The 14,694-nt window shown below is 37.7% G+C and overlaps 1 protein-coding gene across 1 annotated transcript; it reads left to right on the forward strand.

Moving 5' to 3' along the window:
- Positions 1 to 1,507: 1,507 nt before the first annotated feature.
- On the forward strand, positions 1,508 to 14,413 carry LOC112465819 (angiogenic factor with G patch and FHA domains 1). The gene is made up of 8 exons (XM_025033564.1): positions 1,508 to 1,967; positions 2,099 to 2,338; positions 2,466 to 2,630; positions 2,829 to 3,000; positions 3,685 to 3,845; positions 3,946 to 4,388; positions 4,514 to 4,613; positions 13,873 to 14,413. Exons 1-8 carry the CDS (start codon positions 1,803 to 1,805, stop codon positions 14,014 to 14,016), a joined length of 1,590 nt encoding a protein of 529 aa, XP_024889332.1. The 5' UTR covers positions 1,508 to 1,802; the 3' UTR covers positions 14,017 to 14,413.
- Positions 14,414 to 14,694: the final 281 nt, after the last annotated feature.

The raw sequence follows: 14,694 nt of genomic DNA on the forward strand, positions 1-14,694 counted from the left end.
CCCATGCGACAAAATATCCCATGCGACAAAATATCCCATGCGACAAAATATCCCGCGACAAAATATCCCATGGCAAAATATCTCACGACAAAATATCCCTAAGATGCAGAAATGTGAACATATGCACAGCAACTTATAGTTTAACTTTTAATTAAATACATAAACATTAATATTTCGGGACTACCGCACCTCCTCCGAAAGCACAGGGGGGTGTGCGTGAACCTCGGTTCGCGTGGAAAGTGTATGCGTGAACTATTTAAAATTTAATTCGGCGCCACGATACTTGGCGCTTAAAGATTAAATTAGATCTAACTCCCTAGGGGCCTGCAGGCAGAACAACCAATCGACGCCGCGATACGTGGCGCTTAAAATTTAATTCGGCGCCACGATACTTGGCGCTTAAAGATTAAATTAGATCTAACTCCTTAGGGGCCTGCAGGCAGAACAACCAATCGACGCCGCGATACGCGGCGCTTAAAGTTTAAATTAGATCTAACTTCCTAGGGGCCTGCAGGCAGAACAACCAATCGACGCCACGATACGTGGCGCTTAAAATTTAATTCGGCGCCACGATACTTGGCGCTTAAAAATTAAATTAAATTTAACTCCCTAGGGGCCTGCAGGCAGAACAACCAATCGACGCCGCGATACGCGGCGCTGAAAATTTAAATTAAATACAACCCCTGCGAGCCAGCAGAGGGAACCAATCGGCGCCGCAATATACGCGGCGCTGAAAATTTAAATTAAATACAACCCCCGCGAGCCTGTAGAAAAAACCAATCGGCGCCGCGATATACGCGGCGCTGAAAATTTAAATTAAATACAACCCCCGCGAGCCTGCAGAAGGAACCACGCGGCGCCACGATGTACGCGGCGCTTAAAATTTAAATTAAATATAACTCTCGCGAGCCTGCAGAATAACAAATCGGCAGAATAACAAATAAAAATCCATAATTTTGATCGCATATAAAGCTAAGTCTAATCAACCGAATTTAAAAGAATTATATATGAAATAGGGGTTTAAAAGACTGAAAAATATAATAAAATTAGAAATAGATCGATATCTCCAAATTTGCAGAAGTTAATATGTTCAGAGTGTTCTAAAATGTCGAAATTATGCATTAAAATTGCATGTCCGTATGTATGTATGTGTGTATGTGCAGATTTGATGTCCGTGATTGCTCTAACTTCCGTAATCTCTTATGCTTATGTTTATGCGCTATGCAAGTTTGTCTGGATTGACCTTAAGAGAATTGATTGGTCCATATGCATGTGCATAAGGAAATAGACCAATCCGTTTCCTTATGCATATGGTTATGCACCTATGCAAGTTTGTCTGGATAGACCTTTAGTCGTAAGAATTGACCAATCACAATCCATTATTCTCCTTGCGGTCGATGAATAATGAACTGTGATTGGCCAATTCTTACGATTTACAACTTACAACGTTTATTGTAGACCGGCCCTTCGTAACACCGTGCAGCACTCAGCAGTGTGCACTCCACACTCCACTAGTTCAGCAGTGCAGCAAAGCAATAGAAAATAAAATATACTTATTTCTTTGCAGACTGATTATTATAACGCGCAATTTATATGTATACGTGTATTATTTATCGTTTTCGCAGTATCGTTAACGGTATCGACAGTGTTAACCCTTTGTGTTATGTTGTTATTAAAAAAAGAATTGTATTTTCATCAGTATTTTAAGTAAAAAACACAAGTTAGGTTAGGTTATTTTAGGTTGAACATTTACTGTAATAATGCACATTCCTTTAAGCACGTAAATCATAAACAAATGTAAAATGCATAGTGAAAGCGAAGAAGAACGTGTATCAGACTTTGAAGAAGATTTTGCAAAAGAATTACATAGTTTGCCTCACGTTTTAAAATTCATACGTAAACTGCACGACTGTATTAGAAAACAACGCAAGAAAATTGACAAACTACAAAAGAGACTAAGTGAACAGGTATAATATATTTTTACTAAAATTTATATCCTTATTTTCATCTAATCAACTTCATTTAACGTATGTGTACATATTTTTTTGGTTCTTTCTTAATCTTAATATAAATCACGACACGGTGTCATTTTTCACAGAAACAACAAAACTTGCTCCGTACGAAACCATATATATCCCACTGTGGGATTCAGACGGATCCTTTAGATTTTAATAAATCATTACCACAGGCGTGGAGTATTGGTCGTGATGACGAGTCACTTGGTATAGTAGATCAAGTAAAGCAAGTCGCAGACGCAGCTTTATTGCAGACTGGTTTTGTTTATGAGCAGACATCAGGAATGTATTATGATTATAATACTGGATATTATTATGATACGGTACGTTATATAGTGTGTACATACATACTTTATAAACATTATAACTTTATGATATAGTTTTTCGTACGTAATATGTGTGTGTAAAAAAGAAAAAAATGACAAGCCCAGAGCTCTCGTATTATTTTAGAGGCAAGGTTTATATTATGATGGAAACACTGGAATATATTACTACTATGATAAAACTAGTAATACGTACCACGTCCACAGTCGAGTCTATATAAACGAGACTAGTCCTGTAAATCTTCCAACTTGCCAAAAAAAGGAAGAACAAGAACGTGGGAAAACGTATAAGGTAATAATATATATCTAATTTTTCAAATATTTTGTAAAAAAATATTTGAAATTTTATCTTAAATTACAGGTTTTGAATGAAATAGATGAATTGATAAAAGGCCTTTCAAACGATAACGATTGAAAGATACAAGCGACAAGCTTTAGGTAACTATCCTATGCTTTTAATATGTATACGTATCTCTCTCTCTCCTTGTAGGATGACGTAAAAAAGCGAAAATTTATAAGTGATGAAGAGACGTTGGAAAATAAAGAAGAAAAAAATAAAGAACCTGAAGAGGGCGAATGTTCAGAAAGTGAAAATGACGATCGTTCTGACGAACGTATTCCTGAGGTGTCCACAAATAGCGAAAGTGATTGTGAAGAACAAGGTTTATTCGTCGTTTATTATTCAATATTTTCTCACGTTTGTTCGTTATGTTACTGTACGTATTTTACGTTACGTATGTGTATCTTGACATTTTGTGCCGTAACTCATAAAGCAGGCTAAAAAAGAAATAAATAATATAAACTTTAACGAATTTTCTTGTACTATTTTTTAGTACAGTATATAAAAGTCCGGTATAACACATATATTTGTATTAGTACATACACATTCTTTTCATATTATTAATGTTAATTTTTTAAGTAATAATAACATTCGATAATAATCGTAATGTATGTTAAAAGAGTTAAGTGATTAATAAAACAGTGTTTAACATAAATTTTTCAATAATTTTTATAAGAGCACAGGTTTATACTGTGCGTGGAAGGCAAATCGATAAATCTATCTGCCTGCTGCTGACTTTTTATATGAGAAATCCAAACTTATCATAAAATTAAAACTATGAAACGTCTACGTAACTTTATTTAGACTCGTACAGTCTTGTTGAACCGTTTTCAACGGATTCAAAATTCATCTTATTGAAACCAGTACTCGAGACTTATGTACGTGAAGGGAAAGAAAGAAAAAAACATGCACGGTTACATTCACGTCTCGTCAAGCTAAACGTGATACTATGACGTATTTAATGCAAAAAAACGCTACACACGTCGAAAAATCATATTTATTTCAGATTTAGCGAAAGGTTATCCACCATGTATGAGAATTATTGTCAAGGAAACAGATTTGGCAGAGTTAAAATTGGGCTCCCTTTTTCTCGTGACATGTACAGGAGGTTCCCTAGGTCGACAGGGAGATCATTCGGTGCTGATACCGGATATAAATATTAGCAAGGTATATCGATAAAAGATCAAGTCCAAAGTTTCATCTTTGTACTTTTTTTAATTTCTCATCACAATGTGTTTATTATACGTGTATACGTGTATACTTACAGTATCATGCACGTTTTGTATACGATGAAACTGAAAAACAGTATCGAGTAATAGATTCTGGTTCAAGAAATGGTACATTTATAAATGGCATAAGATTGTCGGTAGCTAAACAGGAATCTGAGCCACACAAAATAACGCATGGATCAGTTATAAAAGTTGGCGGGACGAAATTACTGTGCCATATTCATGATGGAAACGAAACGTGTGGCCATTGCGAACCGGGTCTTGTTCAACGAGACATCACGCTCACGGAAAATAAAGCTTCGAAGACGAAACTTCACAAGGAAGAGTTGCGACGTCTGAAACACAAATTCGGAATTGAAAAGGATAACGTTGTGTCTAGCAGTCACGTAGCTTCAGGTTATCGAGATAGAGCGCAAGCTAGGCGGCAGCATGTAGGTTCCTCGGATCCTTATGCTAAGACGCAACAAAGTTCTGTTCACACGTAAGTATTACAACTTTTAAATGTAAACGAAAGAGCGCATTCGCGCGTTCTGAAGAAGCAAAGTAGACAGCGCGCGTCTTTAGTAAATAAATTAAATTCTAATAAGAATATTACCTTTGTCATAGATCAATAACTAAGGACAATAAAGGATTCAAGTTGCTCTCGAAGATGGGTTGGTCCGAAGGTCGCTCCTTGGGCAAAGATGGAGATGGAAGGACAGAGCCCGTAAGTTTCTTCTTACATTATTACATTCTTATACTTGGCTTACTTCACGTATCACAATATGTGATACGTGCAACGCGTATAAAAGAGATTTAAAATCTTTTTGCGTTCGTACGCTTAAATAGACGTTTATATTTTTCTTGCAAAAGAGCTAAAACTAAAACGTTCACTTGAAAAAAACTTGTCACGAACGTTCTTACCAACGTGAAGAATCATGATAAATCCAAAGCTTACGATTAGATAATTTGGCAAAGAAACGAAAAGTACAGCAAGAGATCGATAGGGCCACACAAGTTTTATTTCCATCGTGACGCGGTCGTTGTTGGATGTATATAAGTACTCGATTCATTAGTCGATCTTTCTGGGGTCTCTATGTCTGGGGTCTGGATCTGGTCGCACCGCCGCGTATATCGTATGTACCGCGTTAGGCCCTCCCGGTTCCCGTCCTACCCGTCGTCGTATCGCCGTTCGACGGCAACGAAATGAGCGCCGTCGGGTGCGAGTCACACTATACGAGTAGAGCATTCGTATGATAACGAGAGTCGCTCTGCGAAATGCGAAATGGCGAGAGAAGAGACAGCGCGTGGATCGCGGACCGTGAACAGGAGAGTAGCGCTCTTGAGTAGCGCAGAGTAGCATCCCGGAGTAATGAATGCAAATGTATTGAAATCCAAATCATTATTTTGTCTAGACGCATCGTATGCCCCCCATTGCATATACCAGGATACACCGGGATACATCGAAATACATGTCGGCGTTAGCCGACCTGTGCACGTAAAAGGATTAAAGGGTGGGATATAAAGGGAGACTGTGTTATTTTCTCTCGTCTGCAGTTGTGTGTCGCCTTCGCTGTCGCGCCTCACTATCCATTTGCTCGTTCTGTTGTCCCAGCAGAAGTCTCCTCCCCATCCGCCTTTTTTCCCAAATTTATCTGCCGTTTTAACCGTTATTTCCGCTAGATATGTTCATGTATAGTCGCTTGCACTTTTTGCTCGTAAAGCAAAACAGCCACTGTAGGAGAACCAGAGTTGGAGATTATATTTTCTATATAGAACATGAATATACGTAATTCTGTAATGGAGGCATCTGTTAAACATGAAAGGCACAAAATAGAAGATATTATATCGATCCTAAAATAAAGGATGCAGCTTGTGTCGCTAAAGATATTAAAAACGTGTTCAAAAAATAGAGATATTGGATAGTTGCAAAGCTTGGAACATTACAAAAGCGTTGGAATGAGTTTCAAAATTAACCTCCGATCGTTTGCCAATCTTAACCGCAAGTACTTGTCGCATTCAGTATTATATATGTATTGTACAGTTATTCTACTTTTACATTGAATTCTTTCTTCTTTTTTTACGTTACCTTTTCTCTTAACTCGTACCGCTCACCGCTCGTTGTAAGTTGCAGCCGCAACCGCGTAATACACGGCATAGCACCGTCTTTGAGTGCGTTTCACAATGATATGACCTATATCGTAAACGATAGAGACAGAGAAGGCATACGAGCACAAAATACGAGGAAGAAAAACATTCGTTGGGATGATGCGCCTCTCCTCTCCTCTCCTCGCCTCGCCTCGCCTCGCCTCGTTGAAAGCCCGTAAACCAGACATTGTTAAGTTCGCGAATGTCGATTGCTAGTAAACCACCAGGTATAAAACCGTCGCGGAACCGTGAGCTGTGTAGTCTACGTACGCAAAGCTATACTATACCCACTTTAACGACTAAAATCTCGACGGATTCATTTATCTAAGTGCTTTACCAGGCGCTAGTTTATTCGACATGTGCGCGCGGATCACCGCAAGTTACACGTCTTCACCATCTTCACATCTCGAACGAAATGTAAAACCATTTATGAGTTTAATATTGCCTAACGTTGTCACGACAACTTTATCGTGATGAAATCGATAATAAAAATCCGTCAAATACGTTGATAAAGAAACGCGAAAAGATAGATGGTAATTTAAAAATGTTAAACAAAGTTCGACAAAAAAAAATGTGTTCGATAATGTTGGATAATAATCGTAAAGTAGTCCTTATTTATTAAGTAATGGGTGCACAGCTACGGTTTTGAAATATTTTACACAGACAGATTGAAACATTGATATACAAGCGAGGAACATTTGTAACGAACGCACGGATCGCAAAGTAATCGCAGACTGCATTTAGAAACTGCAACTATTTCATTTTATAGACTTCCCTGAATATCGACTGCCGTAAGCCATTTTACGGACAGAGTGCAAACGTACATCTCAGTGATTTCTTTTACGATTTACGTCCATTTCAATATTACATCTGTTTGCGGTTTACACGCCTCAGAAAAAAAACTCGTTTATTGACAAATGACGCGATGAATAATTTCAACGTGCTCTGATTAAGGACTTTTCGTATTTCCACGAAGTGGTAAAATACATTTATGAAAGAAGTACGTATTCCTTTTCAACTCAAAACACGATTTGTTAATGTATCGATGCAAAGATGACGTAACATACATATAATATAACTATAAAATAACACTACGAACAAACTTGTCTGCGATCAGCGAACAAAATTAGAGCAGCGCACATTTCTCTGCGATACAGTGCAGAGAAATGTGCGCTGCTCTAATAAATCGAAGATCCGAGTTCAAATTCAACCAAAAATCGCTGATTTTTATTCGATCGCTACCTCTCGGAAAGTGATGGCACGGTACGCCACCGAGAGTATCTTACCACGAAAACTCTTCTGTATTTAGAGAGAAAACCGGTCCCCTAGGTTGGGGTTAGGCAGTTGGAAGTAGGTTGTCGACAACCTACTCTCTACTCCCAGAAAACAAATTTTGTTTCAAAACCTCAAAATTCTGAGGAAGCTCGAGTTCGACTTAGACTGCAATGCCGCTGTGGATGGATGGATAGCGAGAATGTAAAAGCTATCCGTAAAGAGATCTTTTTACAAAACACGTGAATCAATGTTAAGTCTGCATTAAACAAAATAGTAGATATCACGCGATTAACTTAATATTCAATTTGAATTGTATCATTTGTATGTTTGAGCTCGAGCGCATCGTGCACGTGCGACCGCGTTTATATACTTTTATAGCCAAATGTCTGACGTTAATCGACATGAAGAGATGTTTTGAAAGCATATCGCATCTACACTCGTGCAAAAACAACATAGTCACTCACATAAATACGTCGTATTGACTATCGTTTGATACGGATTTATTCGCGAAATCGCGTTATGTTAGCTGTAACACTCATATTCTTTTTACGTTACAAATGTGCTGTGTTTTATTCTTGCCCTTTAGGGCCGGTTGTTTCAACCTGTTGGTAAGCTAACTAATAGTTAAATCATATGTCTATCTTTGTCTAATGTAAAGGATAAACAAAGACATATATATGATTTAACCATTAGGTAGTTTACCAACAGGTTAGAACAATCGGGCCTTAGCCTTGCTTGGGCATAAATACATATCAATCAATCAATCAATCAATCAATCTCTCTCTCTCTCTCTCTCTCTCTCTCTCTCTCTCTCTCTCTCTCTCTCTCTCTCTCTCTCTCTCTCTCTCTCTCTCTCTCCCCCTCCCTCCCTCCCTCCCCCTCCCCCCTCCCTCACTCTCCCTCTCTCTCTCCCTCTCTCCCTCTCTCTCCCTCTCTCTCGTTGCCATTCTTCCTCTTATTTTCTCTCTGTTTATTTTCTTACTACAACACCGTATCGTTCTTTTCCGACGAAAACAAATAGCGGTAGAAAGAAGGAAAGAAAAGGAAGAAGGGGGTTTGCTTTGCATGGCAGAAACGGAATACGAGATATATGCGAATATACGTACGCGTCTCTACCGCGGGTGTCACATTTAGAAGACAGTATAGCAAAGTTGTTTCGATATTACATTCGATAATAGAATATTACGCAATGCAGCAAGGATTATACAGACATATAGAATAGACGGTACAAATAGTACAATTATACACTGTGCATACAGCATTGTTTTCTTTATGACACGTACGTCGATAATTCAGCCGTGTCACTGGACGTCGAAATGATTATCCCTTTTATAATGATCAACCGGATAAAAGAAACAGATTTATTTGCAAACAAAAAGATTTTTTTCATCTTTTGTGTCGCACTTTTTATTTAGTCATTTTGTCACAAACTTGGTTCATATTTGTTGTATTATGGAACATGTTAGGTTACGTACTACAATACATGAAAAATTCAACGCCATTTCAAAAAACTTTATTCTCTTACCTCTTCGCTTTAGCACAATATCAATATATTTATATTGTACCTATACTTACACACAGTTTGCACGCGATATAAAATCCACTATAATCCCAGGAGGAGAATGTTTTGAATGCCGTGCTCGTGTGAAAACAAGGTAGGCACATATAAAAGCAAATAGCGAATGTTGACTTCCATGCCTTCTTTATGATTACGCGATAACTTGTTGTTCCCATCCATCTTTCGTTCTTGCTTATCTTTTTCGCGCTATTTATTCACTGTGTTCTTTTATTTGAGAGACGACACGAAAACAGTACAAAACAAAAGGGAAAAAAGTACAAACACATGCCTATTACAATGCGTATTACGAATCGGTCCACGAACCACACAAGAGAAACAAATTTTCGTTTTTCTACATTCTAATACAACTTTCAATTTACATAATATATCGAGGTGAAATTTTACACATTAGAGTCTAATCTAATTTTGACAACATCCTAAGACTCATTTTAAAAAGTGTAAAACAGTTATTTTACTTATTATGCAGATTCATATATTACAGATGTGTTTACAGATCGCTCACTATCTAAATTTTGCACGTCGATACAAGTTGTTTATTCATATATGCCAGCACTTCTCAACATTTTCCCTGCATGATATTTCGAAAATGTTAACAAAAATCGACCGAGTGACTAATATTGTATAATATACATAATTTATGACACGTTAAAGAGATAAAAGAATAAGACAAAAAGACAGGATTAGACAAGGGAAAGAAAGAAAAATTCAAAGAACACAAATACAGAAACAGAAGAAAGAGCAAAAAGGACAAAACTTTGTAGTAACGTGTTCGGAAGAGAGGCAAGAGGCAACAGGTGGGAACTTACAGTCACAAATAAATCCAACATCGTAATATCGCTGTCTAAACAGCTGTTTGTTGACTAACTATACACAATGAATATATTAAGGGCCTAAGCAGAATGACTGTCTCGGCAATGTTTTATGCCTTAAGTCTTTGTCTTATGTAACGCACAATATTGTGTACAGTATTGTGTAACGCGATCTCTTACTCTTATTCATTTGTCTCCATTCTTACTGTTTTTTTTTTTTACATCTCTGTTTATATACGTCGGGTGCGCGCGCGCGTTTTTTCTCGCAGGTTTCACGATATATTAAGTGAGGCAAAGGTACTTGCGAGATATTTTCAGGTTTGACGGTTCAAAAGTCAGAGAGAGAAAGAGAGAGAGAGAGAGAGAGAGAGAGAGAGAGAGAGAGAGAGAGAGAGAGAGGGAGAGAGAGAGAGAGAGAGAGAGAGAGAGAGAGAGAGAGAGAGAGAGAGAGAGAGAGATAAAGACGAAACGAAATTAACCACAACTCAGCCATGAGGAAGCAGACGCGAATGCATAATTCTGTGCACATACGAGATCCATACACGCGCGCATGCACATGTCAGCTTAACAGTCGGCGTTGCCTTACACGCATATCAATACGTATACGTTTGTTTGTACGTCGGTTGTCCGTAACGTTAGCTAGGAATACAATTCAGTCAGAAGCGGTCGATTGGTCCAGACGAGATGTATGTATATGCTCGCGCAATACAAACGTGTTGAATAATCGCCCGGTATCGACATACAAATATGTACAATGGGATTTATTAATTACAACGCACCGGCAATGCACGTGCCAATGTTCAATGCATATGTCTTGCGGTCAACATAAACCGTATACAATAAACGTTATCGGATCAAACGCGATACAACGCAACGCGATATGATGTGATGTGATGTGATGTGACGTGACGTGACGTGATGTGACGTAATGAAGAGAATGTATAATTCATTTCGCACATACGTTTTTTATAAACTCATTTTTTACAAGATACGTTCTTCTTTACGTTACTTCCTTTATGTTTTCATGTAACATTTTTTCGTGATATTCTAAACGCGAGACACAAAGGTATGACGCGTAAAATAATTGCGCTATACATTATCTCATTGCCAAAACAATTTTTTATTACCGAGCAATGATTCGTTTGCTTTTATAATCGAATATTATTAATTGCTGTTTTATGTGTGTATGTGTATATTTAATGATCAAATCGAACCAATGTCTCTAGTCCGCGATCGCGTACTAGAGACATCGGTTGCCCTATCATCGTCAGACGGCTTCCGTCTGAGTAAACACATGTCGATATAGACCGAACAGTCTGGCCGGTAGGGCTTACCGACCACCTATAGGAACATCTATCACAGGATTATCGCAGAAGGTCCGCTTGCGCGCGGTTAAAACGTGTGATTCCTATACATGTATATATACACTAATTCTTCCTACATAAGCATTTGCAATTTACATAAAATTAATAATTGGTGAGATTGTTGACTTTTCTAAGTCTATGTGATCGGCTATTACCCAACACGTACTCAAATTTAAATACTCAAGCTCCAAATTTTTTATCCTTAAATTCTCTCCTCTCGCGTATATCTCGCTTAAATAATATAGGTAGGTACACCAAAATTTGCAACGACACGATATGCTGGATAATTTGTAGATTAAATGTCAGATTAAGTATAATTCGACAAATTGTTTCTACGTGCTTCAAAGTCATTGTGTCTAAAATTTGCTAAATATTTTTTTCTAACGATTTAGAATAGAATTTTCTCTAGAACCACGTCACCTTTCTAAACATATATCTCGACATACGAGAACATCTCGATCATAATGGATATGAGAAGAGGGGAAAGGGTTAAAGAACACGTGCGATAAAAAGAAGCTTGAAGTTGAGTCGCATGATGCACAGTCAACGTGTATTCAGTGATGATGTGACATTGGTAGAGGAGCAAGGGAAAGAGGGAAACGGAGAAAAAAGAGAAAGAGAAAGAAGAGGAGGTGATGCTGATGACGATGGTAGTGGCGATGGTGGTATAGTGATGGCGACGGCGCGGCGGTCTATGGTCGATGGTCGACGGTCGACAGTGGCAGACGTACAGACTACAGCGTTGTAAACGAGCAAAGTTTCAAACCCAATATGCGCTGTCCAGCACGGGTGCTTGTGGAGCCCATATTCAAGCTGTCAAGGTGCGGCGCACGTGCGTCCACATCGCTTCCCGCGGTATGCCAGACGGGTAAACCGGGACAAACTTTCGAACTGGCACAGACCGTCTGGCACCCTACCACCGCGTCTCAGAGAACCCGCGAATTCCTAATATGTTATTGTACGTCGGCATCGTTTTGTTCACACGATCGACCACAGGTGTCTAGGTGTCTAGGTTTTCGCGACCTAGGAATTTCCTTCCTCTCTATTAAGTGTATCAAAAGTTTCCGCACTAAACGCCAACTGGAACTAAGATTAATTGCACATAGTTGTTTATTCTTCCTTAAAACACAAAATCTCTCATTAAATAGCCTCCAACAAATGTTTGCGACACTTTCTATTCGCTCTATCGTTCGCATATTTTCACACAAGCCCAATTAATAATAAGCGCTGCCTCGATATACCGGTCGCGGTCTCTTGACCACGCAATCAAAAGTTTCACACTTTCGCACGTTGAATAATACGTATATACATACGTATACACGTATACACAATCGATGCATCTCGCGATGAGTTAGCGTATGCATACGCATTAGAAGTGTCTGGGCTTGAATGATGACGTAAGAGAGAAGAGTGGAAAGGGCAGGGACGTGACGGACGTCGCGACATGTCTACACCGTCTAATCGGTAATCATGATGCCGTGTGTCTTCGATCGTTTGGCGGTTGTTGTTCACGCAGTCGATGTGACCTATTTGTCTATTTTCTACCTTTATTCAGCTTTCGCTTTCACGCTAGATAAGATTCTATCGATTTTTTTTTTTTCACTCACGTGGGAAATTGATCTTATGCTAAATTATAAAATTCAATTTTACATGCATTTCTTGAAGCCGATTTATCTAAACTTTTCTGTTAATTCACGCAAGATATTCGATAAATCCGAAAGAAAAACGGAGCGTACCTACTCTCTCTTTTTATTAATCTTATTTTTTACCTCGATTTTAATGTGTGTAAATAGATTTGTACAGATATGTACTCACATTATTGTTAAACTGTTTTAACCTCCCTCTTCTAATAAATCTACGAAATCTATGTAGGTCGTAGTACTGCGACTGGACAAAATAATTTAACAATCCGACGATGATATGCGACGAGACGCTGTTTAATGATTATTTTACACTGTTCGCCTCTTCGACATAGTTTGCTGTAGACTTCTCCCTCCCCGCGTCCCCCCCTCTCTCTCTCTCTCTCTCTCTCTCATCTGTGATGTCGATCAATCTACGCGTTAACTCTAATTGTAAGACTAGTAAATATCCCACTTAATAGTTTCAAAATAACTTTAATTTAAACGCGATAAGCATTTAAAAAATATAGAAATATCTTTATTTGAAAATCAATGAACCGAAAACAAGGTGTCAGTTGTATATAATGACTAGACTCCATGCTCACGATGAGTTGTTGATAGCTAATTATAGAGAATTGAATTAGAACATTGAAATAAATATTGGTAGATATTTGTTAATTGACGACTGCTTATCAAAAATAATTGAGGCAAAAGGTAAACGATGAAATTAATAATAATAATAATAATAATAATAAACGCCACTCTCTTTCTACAAGTCTTCTTTCGCCTGGGACGTAAGGAGAAAGAGAAAATGGACTGGAGCGAGTATCTTTGTGTACGTGCGCGCGCGCGCGCGCGCTATCATCAACGAGTAAGAAAATAAAACCAGAGTTGAGTCTTTTTGCTCCTGTGAACAACTCTTAAGCTCATCAATCGAGTAATGGATACGAGTAATATATGGTCGTTGGTACCATTTTTAAAGAAAGCCTAAAGAATTGCATACAATATACAAGTTGATGCAATAATTTTCCGTAAAACTGTGAAAAGGTGATTTTTTATGTTGGGAATTACATCTGTCGAGAATTTACAACCGATCTATTCAAGAGTTAACGACTTTAGATAATATATTTTAATATTTAGAAAACCTAAATAATATTTTGTAATAAAAAATTACTACTTCTGTGTGTTACAGTTACTTATCACGTGCAATCACAACAAAGTTGGTCTTGGATTAAAGAGAACGGACGTTCCTAACATCGAGTTAGATTCCAACATGAAGAAGAAGCAGACAGTGTGGCGGAAGACACAAAAACGTTATAAAGAAATAGTGGATTAACTTTTTGACGAATGAATAATTAACTTACGGCAACAAACTAGTTTTATATAGCCACCTAGTCGCGCACTATAAAAAATTAAATTAATTTTTTAAATTAAAAAGATTCGTTTCGTGTTTATGAACCCAAATGATAAATATCGAGAACTTTTCGAAACATAAAAATAAATTGCGATTTAAAAAGAGACTTTATAACAAAATGCAAAATCACAGTGCATTGGTGCACATAAATTCATGTTGAATTTAATTCTATATTGCTGAAAGAGTCCTTGATCGACTATCATAGCTATTATTTTCCACATACATATTTGTATAGAATAATGGAAAATGCTATTGATAATTAACTTAATACGTGTGAAATCTCCATCTCACGACAAATACATAATATATTTATCATTGAGATTTATACTTAAATTCATCATTCATGGCGTATCTGTTTTTTTGTTATTTACATGAATAAAAACACGTGTAATTCCCACTGCCCAAACAAATGGTTATTTGATAACCTTCTTCATTCAACTTCTTCCATTAACGAACGTACATTATCGAAAAGAATATGTTTCCTTTGGCTTTCGACATACCGCGTTTATATGTAAGTAACGATAGAACAATACGTCGATATTCGGAGATGAGACATTCGGAAAGACATCAAATATTACATGTTATGCTGCGTTTAAAAAT

Source organism: Temnothorax curvispinosus, unplaced genomic scaffold (assembly GCF_003070985.1).
Source record: "Temnothorax curvispinosus isolate PA1 unplaced genomic scaffold, ASM307098v1 QBEX01015530.1, whole genome shotgun sequence".
Lineage (NCBI taxonomy): Eukaryota > Metazoa > Arthropoda > Insecta > Hymenoptera > Formicidae > Temnothorax > Temnothorax curvispinosus.